The 19,907-nt window shown below is 47.3% G+C and overlaps 1 protein-coding gene across 1 annotated transcript; it reads right to left on the reverse strand.

Moving 5' to 3' along the window:
* Positions 1-1,169: 1,169 nt before the first annotated feature.
* MMP14 (matrix metallopeptidase 14) lies at positions 1,170-19,311 on the reverse strand. Its single transcript, XM_021008375.2, is given in 11 exon segments — positions 1,170-3,517; positions 3,520-3,636; positions 4,030-4,145; positions 5,291-5,441; positions 5,594-5,732; positions 5,940-6,100; positions 7,571-7,732; positions 9,513-9,820; positions 10,193-10,315; positions 11,085-11,233; positions 18,858-19,311. Coding segments are annotated over 11 exon segments (1,740 nt in total). The 5' UTR covers positions 18,963-19,311; the 3' UTR covers positions 1,170-3,308.
* Between the last annotated feature and the right edge of the window lie 596 nt (positions 19,312-19,907).

The raw sequence follows: 19,907 nt of genomic DNA on the forward strand, positions 1-19,907 counted from the left end.
AACTTTGTTTTTGCCTTTGTTTGTACCCTCAGCACTTAACACAGTGCCTGGAACATAGCAAATGCTTAGTAAATGCTTTTTGACTGATTGACCCTCCCCTGGATTGGAGTGGGAATCCTCATGCTCAGTTCATTCCAATTCATGCCAAATACCCCAATGAGATCAGGCTTTTGTCCCAAGGCAGCTATGCAGGCTATTTCCGTCCTTCTGGATTTCTGGACTCTTGAACCGGAGAGATGACCAATGCGTAGAAGACTTTGAGTAAACCAACCTGAGACTGTACCCCATGAGGGAGGCTTCAAAGAAGCTTAGAAATCCCCAGTTTGCTCAAGGTAAAAGGGAAATGAGAATTGATGGCTAGATCACATGGATGAGTCAGGAAAATTTAGGAAGATTTTCCTAGATGCCACTAGCTTGACCACTTCCTCTTCCCAACAGGCCTTTCAACATGTCTCAGCCTCTCATGTATTATGGTTCATTCTCCACCCTAAACTGGGTTAGGGGAATGAAAAATTAGCCTTGTCATCACCTCTAGGAATCCATCTTCTGACTCCTTCAGGGTAGGATTCTGGGAGTTGTCATATCTACTTCTGAAGAATACCCATGCCCCACCTCACAGAAACAGAAGGTAAAATTCTCCACCATATGCACCCCTCATTCCCTCCTCCCATAGCACCATAGGATTCAGAGTTGGGATAATAATAGCTGGTATTTATATAGCCCCTTAAGATCTGCAAAGCATGTTACATATATTATCTCATTTGGGTCTCACAACAACCCAGTGAGGTAGGTACTACACAGGTAATGCTATCCCCATAGTATAGATGAGGAAACTGAGGTTCAGAGAGTTAAGTGACTTGTCTGTGGACACACAAGTTAGTAAATGTCCTAGGTAGTATTCAAACCCAAGTCTTCCTGTCTCTAAGTCCTTTACTTTGTCCACTACGTCATGAAAGAAGATTAGAAGAAGCTGAGACCTCGGAAGGTCTTGTCTTGAAGTGACTTGTCCAGGGTCACATAGCTAATCAGTGGCAGTTTGTTCCAAAGCCAGTGGTCTTTGGACAACATCATGGATCTATAACTTTTCCCTTGATCTTCCCTTCCCACACCCTTTCCTTGGCCACATGGACATCCAAATCCCAGCTACCCCTGCAGAGAGCAGTAATCACTTGGAGAATGTGAAACACTTTTATTCTTTGTGAAAACATTGCAGGATTTAAAAAAAAAATGTTCTCCTCAGAGGGGACTGACCCAGACCCGCCCTGCAGGTTCCTGGGGTTAAAATTCCCTCCTTCCCACCCCCTACCCCCACCCTCCATTTCCCATACCCTTTGTTAACAAAAAGGAACTATTTTAATGGAATCATATAATAATTATAATAAAATATACATTAAAAAAAACAAAAAAAAACCAAACAAGAAACAGAAATTTAGCCGAATTGCCAGCACCGTTCACCCCATCCCCATGATGTGCCCCACCTTTCCCCCCCTACCCTTTCCCCCTTTCCCCTTCCCCACAGGGTTCCTCCCTCTCCCAAGTCCCCCAGTACCATGTCCACCTTCTGGTGGCAGAAGGAGTTTGGAAATGGACAAATTGGGTGGGGAAATGGGAGGGGAGGTCCAGGACAAAGAGGGTTAATATTAAGGTTAAGGTGTGAGAGGAACCAGAGTGTGAAGGTGCACTAATGTCACTCGGGAAACACCCAGGCCTGAGAGCTAAGTCCCAGCCTTCCCTCCCGACTACACAGGGGGCTGAGGCTGCTCATCTCTTCTCCCCGTGGCCAAGATTTGTCCCAACCATTTAGGTCAGAGCCCAGCACCCCGGCAACCAGGCCAAACTTCTAGAGAGGTTTCACTGGGCACTGTTCCATCCAGGCTCAGGACATTCTTACTCTCTCTAGGAGCTCTTTGACCATCCTCTCTATTGTTCTTCATTCTTCTTTCCTCTGGTTTTCCTTGAGTCCCTCTCCTTGGGTACTGCTCACATACGAAGTTGTGGGGACCATTAAAAAAAAAATCTCTCTTCTTTCCTAACCAGCCCCTTTCTCTAGCCTTCATAAGTGCTCCCCCACCCCACCACAGAACTCCTCACTAGTCAGTTCCAGCCCCCACCAACCCCTGGCACCAGCTACACCCTCCAGTTTAGTCTTTTGATTTGGTTTATTCACCTTTATCTTCTCTTTATCTACTCTTCCCCTGTCCCTGCCCCTGGGTCCCAGCCCCAGCTCCACTCCTCATCCATGTGGCTTTTGCTTCCATTGTTAACAGTCTCTCTGTGGCCATCGCTGGGCCACTGATCCTTTTCCCAGTTTCTTCTTCCTCTGTATAGCTACACCCCTGAGTTTCCATGACTCTGCCCTCTCTCCTTGCCATCCCTATCCTCAGTAGCTACCCTATGGCTCTTCCAACCTTGGTTTCCCAAATCCAAGGTTAAGGTTTGGAAGGGGACTGAGCAGGGACAGAGCTGGGGAGATGGTAAGTGGGGCAGCTGAGGATTTTACCTCTACTAAGTTTATTCCTTAAATGTTCAAGCTTTTTGCCTTGCAAAGAAATTCCTTGGAGTGAACAGGTGAATGGAAAAGAAACGAATGCTTCCCATAGGGAGGGAGATGGATTGACCTAGCAATGCTGAAAGCAAAATGGCCACCCTACTTTCCTTTGTCTATGTTCCAACCCCAATAGTTTGGGATGGGCAACCCTGGGAATAAAATACTACGTCCCATACAACCCCACTATCTCTGCCCCTGGAGATTCCCTCACGGCCTTCTCCTCTTCCCTTACTGAGGTTCATTTAAGCCAGAAAAGGTGGTGGGAGGCTGCCAACTGGGCAGGCCTGGGGTCTGTGGGGCTGGAAGTATGCAGAGCCTCCTGAGGTTAAAGTTCAGAGGTGCAAGGTATGTCCAGGAAAGGAAAAGGAGCAGGTGACCCAGACTTTGACCTTCACCAGGGAGGTCAGAGAGTCCTAGCCTTCAAGTGCAGAGCCCCCAGGATGACCAGCAGAGGAGGGGATGGCACCAAGTAGGAGAGCTCCCCAGAGGGAGACAGGGGACCTCTATGATGCTACTGCTGCTCAATACCCTAGGGACCTGTATAGTGATGAAGTAAGGGAAGCAGAGGGAGGGGAAGGGCACAAGGAAGGGGATCAGGGGGTGAAAGGGACAGAAGGAGGGTTGTGGGGCATCAAGGAGACCATGAGGAAATGTGGGACCATCCCTCCCCCTACACCTGTCGCCCCTGGCCCCCAGAGGCAGAGTCTGTGTGGTGGGGGTGGGCAGGGGAGGGGTGCCAGCCCCCCGGCCTGTTGGGGGGTCAGACCTTGTCCAGCAGGGAACGCTGGCAGTAAAGCAGCTTCTTGGGCGTTCCGTGGCGTTTGAAGAAGAAGACGGCCAGGCCAACGGCAATGACACAGAGGAGCAGGAGTACGGGGAGCACGACAGCGGCCGCGTTCACCGAGCCACTGCCCTCCTCGTCCACCTCGATGATGATCACCTCAGTCTCTTCCTCCGTCTCATCCGGCGGCCCCCAGAGGGGCAGCCCATCCAGTCCCGAAGCGCCGATTTGGGGTAGCCTGGCTCCACCTTCAGCTTCTGGTTGTTGAATTTCCAGTATTTGTTCCCCTTATAGAAATAGGTGAAAGCTGTAGGGAAGGGAGAAAGCGTGGTGTGGGATCATGGGCAGGAAGGAAGGTAGGAAGGCACAAGGAAGAGAGGGGTTGGGGAGAGTCAAGGAAGACAGAGGAACCCCAAGAAACAGCAAAAGTCCCAAATCGAGGAAGAGATGAAAAGAATGCTCCATTTGCCTGAGATCCACACATTGCTATGATTGTGCAGTCTCCTTCCTTCCTGTCCTCCCTGGCTCTCTCATTTTTCCTTCCTCATCTCCCACCCTTCCTGCCTTACATAGGACCCTAAGATTTAGAGCTAGAAGCAAACTTTAGAGAGAGATCCTCTAGCCCAACCTCTCAATTTACAGATGAGGAAACAGAGGCCTGGTGAGGCCAGCTGGCTTGGCTGCTTCCTTGGTTTCTCACCTTCATCACTGCCCATGAATGATCCCCTGGGGGATTCAGGAATTCCTTCCCAGACTTTGATATCTTTGGGGTACTCGCTGTCTACTGCTCTGAACTCCTCATTGAATCGGTAGTACCTGAAGGAGAGCAGGAAAAAGGGTCAGTCAGAAGCTGTTAACAAACAATAATAGCTACCATTTATATAGTACTTTAAGGTTTGCAGACTATCTTCCCTAACCCTTACAACAACCCTGAGGTCAGTGCTATTATTATCCTTATTTTACAGATGAAGAAACTGAGGCTGAGAGAGAGGTTAAGTGACTTTCCCAGGGTCCTACAGCTAGTAAAAATATCTGAGACAGGATTCAGATTTTCCTAAGTCCAATTCTAACTCAGAGTCTAGTAATGTTGATGTTCAGGACAAGTGAGACCCCCCCCACCTCTGCCCCCCAAAATGTATGCCCAAATTGATGTTTTAAGGCAAATTCAGTTGCGGTGAAGAATTCCTAAGATATTCTTTCACAAAGGGAAAGATCTCAGGAAAATGTCCTACGATGGGGAGATAAAAACCTTAGATCATTGCCAGGTTGATGCTGGAGAGCCTGTCCAAGGGAGAGGGAGGGTCAGATTACAAGGCAGAGCTGGCCAAAATTTCACTTGGAATGTGGCTACAGTGAATGAGGGAATTGGACTGTTTGGTTGCTTCGTACTTTAATTATTTTTCCTAACTAGGTGCTAAGCTCAATTATTTCTATGCTGCCGAAAGAATGCAAATGTGGTCAGCACTCTTTAAATTTCAGGGTCCTTGGGGCAGGGTCCCAGTCATCTCATCCTTAGTTATAGCTATGGATGTTGGGTAGAGGGCCTGCCTGCCTGATAATAAGGGACTGCTGCCTTGGGGAAAGGGGAGGGACTGGGCCTCCTACAGTACCCATGATTAGCCCTCAGATGAACCACCACCAGCCTTTAATCATAGAGTTTGACCAGAGGAGGCCAGACAGCCTGGGCGGAGCTGAAGGGGGGAACAGGGGTGGAGAGAGGGAGGGGTGCTGTGGGCAGAAAGCACCAAATGATCAGGTCTGAAATGATGACCGGGTCACATCCCACTGATTTGATTCAGCACCTGACTTTGGCTGTTGTTGCTAGGCAACAGCAGATGGTCAGTCACTTTGTGTGGGAAAGATCTCTGCAGGGCTAGAAGGGTGCCTTTCTCTGGGAGAGGGCCTGGATGCTTGAGGTAGAAGGGTTTTTTTTTTGGGGGGGTGGAGAGTGGGGTCCTCACTTGTTTCCCCGGAAGAAGTAGGTCTTTCCACTGGGCATCCAGAAAAGTGCTGCATCAATCTTGTCGGTGGGTAGGCCTCGTCCCAGCTCCTTGATGTGCTTGGGGTAGCCAGGTTCCAGGGAGGCCTCATCAAATACCCAGTATTTATCTCCTTTGGAGAGGGAAGCAAGAAGGACATTTGTAGTTAGTTCAGGCCTCAGAGACCCACAGATTCACTGATGAGTCTGTTTTTCCAAAGGAGAGGCCTCCACCACCCTAGGACCCCTAGAACCTCTAGGGCCCCTAAGCCAAATGCCTGGTTACCTTTGAAGAAGACAAATTTGCCATCCTTTCTTTCATAGGCTGTGTTGACAGAAGCAGGCAGACCCCTCCAGAACTGACCAATGGGCATTGGGTACCCATCCATCACCTGGTTATTCCGAACTCGCCAGAACCACCGCTCCTGAATGGGACAAAGGTAGGCAGAGGAGATGGCCACCTGAATCTGCTGTCCCCACCTTATCACTGTCCCCCCCCCCACCAAGTTTTAGTCACTGAGCTATTCTGATACTTCTCTTTTTAGGTCTCCTCCCACTTCCAGGTCAGAATCCCTTATTTCTCCAAACTCTAGGTCTCCATCCCCATCAGCTTTATTCTTGCTTCGCCTTACCTTGAAGACAAACATTTCCCCTCGAAGCACAGCCACGGTGTCAAAGTTCCCATCACAGATGTTAGGTCCATAGGTGGGGTTTTTGGGCTTGCCTGGGACAGAGGGCCTGGAGGTGGTCCTGGGTTGTGAAGGATTCTTGGTGGGGGATGGAAACTTACTCCCTGGGATCAAGAACAGGTACACATCAGACATGGGCTCAGTTTGGAAAGGACAGTACAAATGGACAGAGACCTCTTCTAGGAAAAGGCAAGAGGAATTCTAGAAAAAGAAAAAAATAGAGCGTGAGGAGATGGGGAGATGGAGAGACATGGAGCATGAAGAAATAGAGAAACAACATCAAAAGACGAAGAGAGATTGGGCGTGAGGAAAGGAGGCACAGGGTAGAAGGAGTTGTGATGAGATGGAAGGGCTTGTTTGTGAGGAGATGGAGGAAGATCTATTAAGTACCCACAGTGCCAGGCATTCTGCTAAGTGCTGGAGATACAAGGACAAAAAGGAACAGTCCCTGACCACAAGGAGCTTCTACACTGATGGAGGAGACAACACACACAGATATAAGTATGTAATGGTACGTGTGTGTGTGTACATGTGCGTGTGTGTTTATATGTATATGTAAGATAGAAAATAGAAACAAGGTAACTTTAGAGGGAAAGATACAAGTAGCTGGTGGAGGGTGAGGGTGGACCAGGAAAAGGCTTTTGTGGAAGGTGGCATGAGTCTTGAAGGAGATTCGGAGACTCCTCCCCAAAGTGGACATGAGAAAGGGAGAGCATTGCAGGCAGGAAGGATGGCCAGGGCAAAGACAGAGATGGGAACTGGAGCATCATGGGTGAGGAACAGTAAGTAGGCTAGTACATCTGGACCATAGAGTGTGTGGTCAGGAGCAATGTGTGAGAAGACTCGGAAAACAGGAAAACGCCAAGTTGTACAGAGCTTTAAATGACAAATAGAGGAGTTTGATCCCGGAAGTAAAAAAGATAGGGTTATGAGGAGGTAAAGTAAGACTGGAAGTAAGGTATGAAGAAGTGAGGCTGGGAGAGATGGGATGAGGAGAGGAAAAAAAATGGATATAAGGAAATGGAGAGAGACTGGGTATGAGGATGGAGAAAGATGTGATGTGAGGATGGGACCAATTAGATGTGAGTAGATGAAGAAACTGTGAAGAAGGGAGACATGTGATGTGCAGAGATGGAAAGGGACCGATATGAGAAAATGGACAAAGATGGGGCTGGTGGAGATGGGAAGAAATAGGGAGTGTGAGGAAGTGGAAAGAGATGGAGAGGGAGGAAATGAAAAGAGACCAAGAGAGACTTCTGAACTGTATACAGTTAAATTAAATTCAATGAGCATTTACTAAGTGCCTACTGTCTGCCAGGCACTGTGCTAGGCAACAAGAAGAGAGAGAGAGAGAGAGAGAGAGAGAGAGAGAGAGAGAGAGAGAGAGAGAGAGAGAGACTCCTTGCTCTTGATGTGTTTGTTTTTTGATGGGTATTATTACTATGATACCCATATATAATGATATTCAGCTGTCAGAGGAAATGAGTGTGTGAAGGGATGGTATAAAACAAGGTTTGAGAGAGGGGAGACCTTGAGGGCTTCTGGGAGCCTGAGTGTAAGGTTGGGATGCTCACCATAGAGTTGCTGGATGCCCCGGCGGTCATCCTCAGGAAGTACGAAGTTCTCTGTGTCCATCCACTGGTAGAAGGGGGCCATGATGGCTGAGGGGTCATTGGAGTGCTCCAGACCCAGTGCATGGCCAAGTTCATGTACGGCCACCAGGAAAATGTCGTTCCCTGAAAGGGGCAAGTCCTGTCATATGGGTAGCCCCCTTCTATTGGTTCTGTAGCTACCCCAGGCCTCAGTTCCCTATCCAACCCAGCTCACATTTTGTATGACCATCCCCTCATCCACCTGGCAAGCTCTGGGCTCTACATTCTGCTGTAGCTTTGTTAACTGGGCCATAAACTCAAACAATTCTTGCCTTACACATGAGAGATAGGTGGAACAAGGAATAGAATGAATGCAAATGTGGAAGGGGGGCTCTTTACTCTTCTGGTATCAATAAGGTACACTCCACCATGGAGACTATTAATCTACAAAGCCTTTTGGAGGACACCATGATGGAGATGGTTTTCAAAACCTAGTTCTGCTACTAAATCTGAGTGACCTTATATACTCATTTAACCTCTCTGGGACTCAGTTTCCTTATCTGTAAAAAGAGGGAGTTAGACTAAATGATCTCTAAGATTTTTTGCAGCTCTCAATCCTATGATGCCATGGCCAAAGGCAAGCTATGGACAGGAATCCCAGGTCTAATACCCTACATACCTTAGGAACTTAAGAGGAGTTTTAGGAGAAGCCTTAGTTTCCTGAGTTCTCTCTTTCTTCTTCCCTTGTGCCATAGCTTCTCCCAAGAACTGGAGGTGTTCTTTGGGAGGCAACAGGGAACTTATTACTTCACTGTATTGGGAAACTCCCTCCACAGATGTAAGTGGGCAAAATCCATATCTTATAGTTTTAGAAGTGCCTCTGACTTTCAGAAAAAGCTGGAAAGATTTACATGAACTGATGCAAAGTGAAGTGAACAGAACCAGGAGAACACTTGTACACAATGACATCAATATTGTACAATGATCAACTGTGAATGACTTAGCTCTTCTCAGCAATACAAAGATCCAAGACAATTCCAGAGGTTTCATGGTGAAAAATGCTACCCACCTCCAGAGAAAGAACTGATGGAATCTGAATGCAGATTGAAGTATACTATTTTCACTTTCTTTATTTTTTCATGTTGTTTTTTAGTCTGTTTTCCTTTATAACATGATTAAACTTATATCAAATTGCTTGCCGTCTCAGGGAAAGGGAGAGGAGAGGGAAGGTGGGACAGAATTTGGAACTCAAAATTTTAAAAAACAAATGTTAAAAATTGTTTTTACATGTAATTGGGAAAAAAATACTACTTAAAAAAAAAGTGCCTCTGGCACTTCAACCTTAAGTGACTTGCCCTCCTGTGATTGCAAAGCTAGTATGTATCCAAGGCAGGATTTGAATCCAAGTCTTCCTGATTCCAAGGCCAGCCCTCTATCAATTATGCCGTGGCACATTAGCTGGGCAGAATTTGATAGAAAAGAAATTTCATAGAACAAGTTACATCTGAGAGGACAAGGAAAAGATCATAGATCAAGAGCTGGAAGAGACTTCAAAGCTCATCTAGGCCAACCTACTCATTTTACAAATGAGAAAACTGAGACTCAGGTGGTTAGGTTACACAGGTTACAAAGGTGTCACAGGTAGGAGGATGTGAATAAGAATCCTGGAATTTGAGAGTTGAAAGGGACCTCAGAAGTCATATGGTCCAAACCATATGTGAAAGGCATCCCCAGTCTCACATACCTGAAGAGTGGTTGGGTACATTATTCCCAGGTCTTCTGACTCCCTGGAGTCAGTTCTCTAGCTTTATACCAGAATGCTAGTACTGTACTTCTAAGTGTTAAGCTGAGGACATCTCCTTGAAATTTCATCTCCCTGGTCCCCGTACTCTTGCCTCTCTCTCACCCTGGCCACCCTACTCACCATTGAGATCCTCATTTCGGACAGTCCAGGGCTCAGCTGAATCAAAGTGAGTGTCTCCTCCAATGTTAGGGCCAGGGAAGTATGCGTGGGCCAAGAAGCCGCCTTCCCCGTCAAAGGGTGTGCTGTCACCGTGAAAACCCTCAGCAAAGAAGATCATGATGTCCGCTTGCTTCTCATGACCCTCTTGTATGTAGGAATAGGGCACCTCACGGAAGCGCAGAGGTGTTGCTCCCTCCCACACTTTGAAGGCTTTTCTGATAGCTTCATATGTGGCATATTCACCTACTTTGGGTGTGTAATTCTGGATGCTGGAGGCCAGAGCAGCAGAAGAAGAAGACATGAAGTATAACAATTAGGATGGTGGGTATAGGGAGCCCTCCCTATTCCCCAGTCCTGGAACTGTTCTCCATTCTACCAATGCCTTCAAATCAGGGCTGTGCCTTCTGCCCTATTCCTTGAGCTCAGGGGGTCCTTTCCTTCCAGGATTGGGATATCCCATCCATAGTTATTGCTCCATAGGCCCCAGAATCTCCCAGGAGTGCCTGATTCCCCTTCTCCCTGATGTGGTCCTGAGCTAGGGGTAGGGGCGGCAATGCTTCGAAGGTCTGTGCCTCTTAAGCACAGCAGGCTGAGTGTGAACCTAGCAACACGGTACCCTTTGTACCTTCCTGGGAACTCACCAAAATGTGATCTCATTGTGCTGCCATTTTAGACCCTGGATGGCATAGCGCTTCCTCCGTACATTGGCCTTGATTTCTGCACCAAACTTGTCTGGGACACCACATCTGGGGCGCTTCATGGCCCTGAGGATGGGGGAGGGGAGGGTCAGGGTCAGTGGAGGAGGGGGATCAAAGAGTGTTGGGGAAAGATGGGGGATCTGTGTGGGGGAAGGAAGAGGGCAGGGACTGTTAGTTTTTGTCTATATCTTCAGTGTCTGCCACAGTGCCTGGCATGTAGTCGTTATTTAATAAATATTTTGTAGATGCCTTGAAAGGCAGGGTCCATGTGTGGAGATGGCCAAGGTTAGTGTATGGGTAAGGGCAGGATCGGTTCAAGGGAGAGGGATAGTCAGCCAACGTTTCTGAACGCCCATTATGTGGGCAATAGATAAGAGTAAGGAGAACAGAAGCTCCTCAAGCACTGTTTCAACTTCTGTTTTTGTGTCACTATTGCCTAGCACAGCCTGGATCATGATAATAAATGCTTGTTGACAGATTAATTAATTAATTGACACAGCCAGGTGGCGCAGTGTATACAGCACAAGGCCTAGAGTCAGGAAGACTTGAATTCAAATCAGGTCAGGCTTCAGACACTTATTAGCTGTGTGACCCTGGGCAAGTTACTTAACCTCTGTCTGCCTCAGTTTCCTCATCTGTAAAATAAGAATAATAACAGCACCTACCTCCCAGGATTGCTGTGAGGATCAAATCAGATAATAATTGTAAAGCACTTAGCAGTGCCTGGCACATAGTAAATGCTAGTTATTATTAATTGATGAGGTCCAGTGGGTGGGGAGGGGAAGTGGAGAAGTCAGGGGGCCAGGTTAGGTCCAAGCTGGCATTTGGCACTCACTTCATGGTGTCTCCATCAGCAGTGCCTGTAACACGCAGCCCGTAGAACCTCTGCATGGCGGCAATAGCAGTGGAGAGGGACTGTGGAGAGCGCTGGGTGTGGGTACGCAGGTCTCCAGGAGGTAGGTAGCCATACTGCTGGAGCCAAGCCTGGAGAGGAGAAGGGAGTAGTAGCAGGCTATCTAAGAGGCAGGAAAGAAACAAGGAGGCCTTGTTCCCCCTACCCTTTCAGCATTCTATGTCCCTCCATCCTAGGTCCCCTTAACCCCTTTAATGGAGTAGACTAGGTTTCTCCTCTGGATGAACCTTGGAAGGCTGAGAAGTGACCAGGTGTGAGCTAGGCTGTCTTGGAGGCTTTCTTTCCTGAGAAGATAGACACAGAAGCCTATGATATGATCGAGCCTAAAACTTGACCTGAGAGGTTAAGATTGGTCCTGTGATAGTAGTGTGAGGAACTGGGTTCAAATTTAGCCTATTCTACTTTCTATGGCTTTGGGCAAATTGCTTAACCTCTTAGGGACTGTTTCCTCAACTGTAAAATGAGGGAGTTGGACATAAGTATATTGAGATTTCAGAAGCAAAGCATTCAACAAAGTCACTCATGATATCCTTAGGGATCTAAGATAGAGAGATCTAGGCTAGGTGACAGGTAAATGCAGGAATTGATTTGTTGAGTAATAATTCATGAGTTGAGGTCACCTTGGAGAGAAGTCTCCAGTGAAGTGCCCCAGGGATCTGTCTTTCATTCTTTGCCATTCAACCATTTGCTTGGTTGAAGGTTTAGAAGGCAGGTATACTTGTCAAATTTGTAGACAATATGAAGCCGGAAGGGATAGGAGGCACGATGGATGACACGTCAGAATCTAAACAGATCTTGATGCATTACAACAACCTCCAGTTTTAATAAGGTGAAGTTTTAAATTGGATTTTTAAAATGAACTGCACAAATATAGAACGGTCTTTCCTTTCAGTAGAGAATAAGAGAGTTATGGGTGTGCAATGCTGAGTGCGCTGTCAGGCATTAACCAAAAACAAAAAAAACAACCAAAAGCAAACCAAGTGAGGGTTCGTAGCAAGGTAAATGGGTTTATACCTGAGAATGACTGTGATATGAAAATAAGGCATCAATAAAGCTTTCTTCTGTTTTAAATTAAGATTAAGAAGTGATTACAAGACAATAAGTTGTGAGGAAAAGATCTCTGGGTTTTAGTGAACTGCAAACTCAATATTAGCCAACAGTGCTATCCTACACTACATTGAGAAGCATAATGTCTAGGATGAAGGAAGTGATCGCCTCCACTGCACTTTATTTTGGGGAGGATATTGACATTCTGGAATGTGTCTAGAATAGGGTGACCAGGATGGTGAAGAGACTGGGGATCATAGGTATGAAACGAAGGAATAGGGATGCTTAGTCTGGAGAAGACTGGATTTAGGAGGGTTATGGAGCTGTTTTCAAACATTTGAAAGACCGTGAAGTGGGAAACAGATTAAAACTGTTCTTCTTGGCCTCAGAGGGCAGGATTAGAAGCAGTGGGGTGCTGTAGCAAAGATAGACTTTGGTTTGATGTAAACAAAAGAATGAGAACTGTCTAAAAGTGGCTTGAGCAGTCCTGGGAGGTCTTCAAGCTGAGAAGGGATGATTATTTCACCAAGGGAATTCTTGATCAAGTGCTATTTGGTCTAGATGATCTCTGACAATTCTTCCAACTCTGATTCAGTGATCCTACTTGGATGATCTCTAAGGTTCTTTCCAGCTCAAAATCCTATGATGTACACGTGCATTATGGGAAGCTGGATGGTACAGCCGATAAAACCCTCTGTCAGGAGTCAGGAGTACTCATCTTCCTGAGTTCAAATCTGGCTTCAGAGACTTACTAGCTGTGTGACCCTGGGCAAGTCACTTAACCCTATTTACCTCAGCTTCTCATCTGTCAAATGAGCTGGAGATGAAAATGGCAAGCCATTCTGATATCTCTGCCAAGAAAACCCCAAATGGGGTTGTGAAGAGTCAGACATAACTGAAAAATGACTGAACACACATGTATCATAAGTATTAACTTTGTTCTGTGGCATAAGCTAACCACTTGACCCGGCCAGGAACTCAGGACAGAATAGGAGCCGGGAGCCTTTGGTGGGGGTGCAAAACCAGTTGGCTTGAAAAAATAACGGAATCGTACCTTAGGACTTTTCCCACTGATGTCATTCTTCCTGTCAATCAATGTCCTTAGCAAATCGAGATGTTTGGGGAGGGCCCTTGGGTTAGGGTCATGGGTTTAGAGCTGGGAGGGATCTCAGAGGCCATTTTGAGTCAGTTCAACCCTCTCTTTTACTGGGGAAGGAACTTAAGCAGAGAGAGATTAAATCATTTATCCAGGATCACAAGTGTCTGAGGCAGATTTTGAACTCAGGTCTTCCTAAATTCAGCACTCTATCCACTGTAGAAGGGCAGGGTGAAGGGCTAACTCTAAAACTGTCTTTACTACTTACTGCTTGTGTGACCTTGGGTAGGTAATGTTATATTTCTGGACCTCAATTTCCTCATCTGTAAAATAAAAGGTGCGTCAAGATGAATGAGATAGCTCTAAGATCCCTTCCAGCTCTTTAGAATATGCCTCTAAAAAGGATGCTTTTTAAAGCTTAGGATGAAGTCCTCATTGGGACTAGGCAGCCCATGCCTCATGAATTCAATGTTTATGGCCCCTTTGGGACACCCATTAGGGTTTGTGGTAAGACAGGGGGAAGGTGGGGAGAAAGGGACTGAGGTTATAGGTGTGCATAAAGATTGGAGGAGAGGGATAGGCCAGGGTCATGGTGTGGATATGGTTGGTGTAGCAATAAACATAAACCAAGTGCTTAGAATGAGGATGTGGAGCTAACCTCATACCTATTTACAGTTATATAACTTTGTTAGCTGTAAGGAGAGGTTGTATGTTATAGTGGATAGGGGTTAGGAAGATCTGGGTTAAAAATCCTGCCTCAAACTCATATTAACCTGGGCAAGTCATTTCAAAATGATATGACTAGACTCAGTGACCTTAGAGAAGATATTATCCATTCTAAATCTATGGTCCTTTGAAGTTTATCTCCATTCCTGTGCCCAGAATTGAATAGGAGGAAGAGAATAGGCTAGTTAGCATTTGGGAAATTATACATTGGTCTTAATGACTCTAGATTTCCTAAAACAAATCCCTGTCTTTTTTTAACTCCAACATATAGTTCTATGGTGGTGAATCATGGAATACTGTAGTCTCTAGAGAAGTAAAACTTCAGTTCACTCAAAGGGCACAATGCAAATAGATGGAAGATTGTAGCCCATAGCCAATGAAGAATTATCACAAGAAGTGGCAGAAAGAGGTCTTCAAAGAGATAGATGTATGACGGGAAAAGGAGGCCATTCAGGTAGCAAGACTGAAGGATAGCAGATTAGCAGCCTATGTGGTTCACTGGTAACCCCATCCCCTGCTGATGGATTTATAAGAATACCTGGGGAAGAGTAAGACGAGTAAGAAGGTACTAGGAGCTCATCTAAGTCTAGCCTTTTCATTTTAAAGATGAGAAAACTGAGACTCCAGAAAGGGGAATGACTTGCCCAAGAATTATCTGCCTTACTGAGATCACATGGTCAAAACATCCCAGTTCCAGGCACCATCTAACCTCTGGGTTGATGGTTTGCCCTAAAGGCCTATAAATTGCTTTCAATATCCTAATAAGATAAGGAAAAGAAAAGAGGGTTGAATAGAAAGGACACCAATTGACCTCAGATATATTTTATGAATTGTTCATGAAACTGGGTAGGTTGTTTTCTCTTAAAAACAAAACAAAGCAAAACCAACAACACTGAAATGAGACTTTTTTTTATGTGTGTATGTTTTAATGAAAAACACACATATATTGCAAAAGCCCAATTTCTGACAATTCAGCCTTTATTGTAGGAACAATGAGGTAATACCCAGAGCCTGAAAATTAAAGTTGGAAGTGTAAAGTACAGAGTATAGTGTATTGATATATTGGAATTCTTTTACTGGGGTTTGGAAGAGGTAGAAGGATGAGTGGAGATAAGATTAAAGGATGCTTTGGACCATTCCCTAGTTTTGCATTTTTAAGGGATAGAGAGAAGGGCTCAAGAGTGACCAGAAGCTTGGGATGGGGCTCAAAAGGAGCAGAGATTTATTAGCTACAGATGGGACTTCAATGTGCGTGTGACAGTTAGGTAACTCCAAGCTTTGCACAAGGGTGATATCTTTTGCGGTAGAGTTGGGACTTCTGCTGTGGGGTTGGCTAGGGGTGACTCAGGAGCAGCTGACAGGGGACCTGAGCCCAGAGGGATCGACATTGCAACACTGATTCTGGGAAGCCATTCTACAAGGGCTGATAGGAGGTAGGGCCCAAACCGTAAACAAACCAATCTCTTCAGAATCCCCCATCCCCCTTTTCTGTTCAGTCCCTCCTTTAGAGAAGAGAAAAGATGGAAGGGAAGAAGCTTAACCTCCTAAGTGCTGGAACAAAACCATTTCAGGCATGTTGGGTCTCTGGGAGCTATGGACCTGTCCTGACCTGTGCTGGGCTGGCTAGGTTTGCCCCATTGCCATTGTGTGCATAAGGCCTGCTGTGGCCTGTACTCAAGTATGTAGGGAACTCCCATTATTCTAGATCATCCCAGGGTTTTACCTACGGGGAAGACCTGGATATCTTACCCCTAACAAAGAGACATGACTGTTTCTGGGAAGGAGACTGGTAGTTGGGAACCAATATTGAGGTTCTTGCCTTGGCTTCAAATCAGACCGGGAGAAGGACTGGGGGAGGGGAGGGAGGTCTCAGGATTAAGGGATATCTTCAGCTTTAGGTCAATAGAGCAGCAGAAGTCACTGTCCTGACTTTTGAGGCTCTGAGGGCTTCTGGTGGGGTAAGTCGAGAGGGGAGCAGCAACAAAATCTTTAAACATCCTTTCAGATAACATTAATCCCCCCTCTGAGGGCTCTGTGTCTGAGGATACCTGTAAGGGAAGCCGGCAGTAAATATTCACATCCTGTAAACCTAACCCAACCTGCCTCCAATCCATTTTCTAGACAGGAAGACTGAAGCCAAGAGTAATTTAGTGACCTCTCCAGGGTCAAACAGCAAGAAAGCCTTAGAGTTGGAGAAACTAAAATTAAATTCCATAAAAGCTGGGATTATCTCTTATTTAAACCTTGTTGCTTTCCCAATTTAGCATAATTCGAAGTACATGGTAGGCCCTTAATCCATGATTATTGGATTGAATTAGATCTTTGCTACCCTGGGTCTCATATTCCTTATCTGTAAAATTAGAAGTTGGACCAGATGACCTCTAAGGTGCCTTCCAGTTATAGGATCCTGTGATCCCTCTTCCCAGGCCTTTCAGGCTCTCTCCCCTCTCTCACAGCAACAGGAAGCCCAGTGGGGTCAGAACCACAGAATGAAGCAGAAACCACAGAAGACACTCTTGTGTCTGTGGTGAGGGTGGGGGGAAAGGATAAGTACCAGACAGGCTGAGGGGAAGAGAGGTCAGCCATGCAGTTAGAACTAAAAAGGCCCTAGTTCAAGATTTGGGGGGATTTCTAGAGGGGAAAAATTTGCTCTAGCTCCCTGAAGCTCCCCAATACTCTCCATGCACTCATCAAGGAGAGAGGGTCAGGGGTTCTGGAGTTAAGGGCTCTGTCTCTGGAATTCTGTCTTAGAATTTATATGGAGTAGGAAGTTGGGGAGGATGGGTGGAGGTGAGCCCAGGAGTCCAGCCTTGGTGGCAGCCAAGGTCAATAGGCCCCTTCCCATCTTCCTGCTTAGTTTAGATTCCCACTGCTGAGGCATGGGTGGGGGCCTGGAAACATTGCCTGAGGATCTCCCACCCTGGAGCAGGCCCCAAGCCCAGGCCCCCCTAGGCCCTGCTCCTCCCTTCCTCTCCCTCTCCACCCCTCAGTGGCCCAGGCAGAGGCCCAGAAGCAGATGGTGGCTCTGGCGATGGGACCAGTTATGACCCACTTTAACATAGTGCCAGGGCTGCCCAGCCCCTCCCCTCAGAGAGCCTGAGCCAGGGCCCCAGAGGAGGGTAAGCTGGGTAGGATGGGAGCAGGAGTTGGCAATGGGCAGGTCCCACGGATGCCCAAGCTCCTTTTGTTCTAGGCCCTCCTCTTCATCCCATAGAGAGGCTAGAACTACAGACCTAGAAAGAGAGCTGCCTCCTCTAAGCCCTAGCTCTGCCTCAGGGCAGAGATTTTTCCTCCTTGCATCTCTGAGCTCTCCCAGGCCCAGGCTCAAATTTTCTTATTATCAGGGGGACATCTTTTCCATTCAGGGCCCCTGGGTTGATACAGATAACCAAAAAACCCCCCTACAGCCTGGGAGTCAGTTCTTCCCACTGGAGATGTTTCCACTCTCTTAGGCTGCCCAACTACCCGGGGCCTAAAGGGGCTGACTCCAAATTCTCCCCCTCCCTTTCCCCCACTGCCCTACCCAGCCCCTCCCTGCCGCACCCAGGCCTTTTGCCATGGCTGAGCTGAGTGGGATGGGATGGCCCAAAATAAGAAGCTGGTTAAATCTGTCTCCCACCTTCACCCCAAAATAAAAAGCAGAGAGAGGAAAAAACTCCACAGACAACTCCCACACAGTTTCCTTTGGGAGACCTGGAGACCCAGGGCCTGGGACAGCTGGGGTGGGGGGCTGGGGAGGGTAGGGAGACCAACGAAGGCTAAGAACCAGGTTAGACTAACCCAAAGGTGGAAGAAGTATGTGTTGAAGGTCTTCCCCTTTGGGAGTCAGGGTGGGAAGAACCTGGTGAAGGTGACTTCTCCTGCCAACTTTGACCCAGTTCTGCTCTCACCAAACCCTTCATTAGCTTTCTTTTTTACATTAAAAAGAAAGAAAATCCACCCCTCCCCCTTATCCAGAAGACTAGCAAGGTGGGGGTAGTAGAGAAGTGCCCCAGTCCCTAAGCCCAGCTCCAGTGGAGCCCCTTGCTCACAAGGAGAGCTTTGTGTGGACGGAAACCCCAGCTCGGGTGTGGGGCCGGGCCAGGCCAGGGTGACCGCCCTGTGGACCTCGACGCCAGGGCACAGAAACAGTTCTCTTGAGGAAGAATGACTGGAGAGAAACCGAGTAGAGGAGAGGGAAGGGGAGGGGACGAGGGAAGGGAAAACTAGAGGAGGGGAGATGGGAGGCACATAGCTCCCTTTCCCTCCAGTGCCAGACTTCCAAACGATTAACTCTTTCCCCCTTTCCCCCTCCCCCACCCCGGCCCTGGGATGAGCAGAGCAGATGAGGCTGGAGAGGAGGGATGGAAGGAGGGAGGAGAGAAGGAAGGAGGTTGGCTCCAGTGTGAGCGGTGTGCGAGTGAGAACTGGAGATGTGGAAAGTTGGAAAAACAACAAACTCGGCACATGACAAGAAATGGGGACAGCGGCGGGGGTTTGAGCCGGCTCCAAATATTTATCAAAGTCCCAACCGGTTCCAGAGCTGAGCTCAGAGCCCAGGGGGATTCAAGGGGAAAGTTTTGCCCCAGATGGATGGCTTTCCTAAAGAAAGGAAAGGAGTTAAGCATGGAGTTGGGAGGCAAACACAAGTTTTACCAACTTGGAGGCAGGAGATGAAAGGGGAAGAAGGAACCAGGGGAGGAGAGCCAGGGGCCAGAAAGGCTGGGGCGCCCAAGAAACAATCCCCCATGCAGATCCGAGTCCCTCTTCATGTCCTTTTGAGAAATGAAGAGGGTCATCCCCCCATGACAGATAGGAAGGGGGGAAGGAGGAGGAATCACACTTACTTCAGGGCTAAAGCTGCTGTCTGCGGAGCAGAGGGAGGTGAGGGCTGTGCTGAGAGTGAGGAGAGAGAGAAGCAGGCTCCCGTCGGGGCTAGGGCCACAGAACATGGTTCACACCCGATTCTGGGCAACTTTTGGGAATCTCTCTGTTGGTACTCTGAGTCTTGTGTACCCCCTATCCCCACACACCCCCCTAGTGTCTCTGTCTCTTCTCTCTCTGGACTCCTTTGTTCTGTCTCGTTTCCCCCTTGGATTTCAGTAGCAGGATCAGGCTGGAGTTGGGGGGTTTGTTCTGTGGAAGTGGTTGTCTGGTTCTTCTTTCGGATTCCTGGGGTTTGGTTTTTTTTTTGTTTTTTGTTTGTTTTTTTTTGTTCTTTTTCTGCTTACTCGGCGATCTGGAGCCCTCTTCTCTCTCTCTCTCTCACTCACTTACTACTCTTGTCCCTCCCTTCTCTCCCAGCCTCTTCCCCTTGCCCCCTCCTTCTTTTCTGATGGGGACGTGTTGCTTTAGTATGAATCCAATTACAGCAAAGAGCAGGAAAAAAAATAATAAGTTGCCTTTTTGTGGTATAGGCTGCCATCTGCAGGGGCTGAGCCCACAGTCAGGAGCAGGGAGTTGGGGGGGGGTAGAGGCTGGATGTGGGAGGTTTTCTCATCATAAGCACATTTAGGGGTAGCTTTGTTCTTCTGGCATTTAGCCTCTCCCTAGGGAGTGGGAAGTCTGGAGAGGCTCAGGTTGGGGGTGGGGGCTAGATAGAGCTAAGTGTCTAGAGGTGCAGCATTTGGGGTAGAGGAAAGAGCAGAACACAGCAACAATTCAGGGTCTGTTTATAGGGATCGAGCCAGTCTTGAATTGTAGACCTTTGTCCCTTCATCGCTTTCCTTTACCCCATGATCCTCACACATGTAGGTAGAGTTGATAAAGGTGACCATACTTAGGACCAGAATACAATTTGACAACATAAATTTTTCATAGAGCGTTGTTAAAACTAGCCCTTAAAAAAATCAAGGACATTGGGCTGGAGTATTTATAAACTGCAGGAACTTTATCTG

Source organism: Phascolarctos cinereus, unplaced genomic scaffold (assembly GCF_003287225.1).
Source record: "Phascolarctos cinereus isolate Bilbo 61053 unplaced genomic scaffold, phaCin_HiC Scaffold_3;HRSCAF=262, whole genome shotgun sequence".
In the NCBI taxonomy this organism is placed as follows: Eukaryota; Metazoa; Chordata; class Mammalia; order Diprotodontia; family Phascolarctidae; genus Phascolarctos; species Phascolarctos cinereus.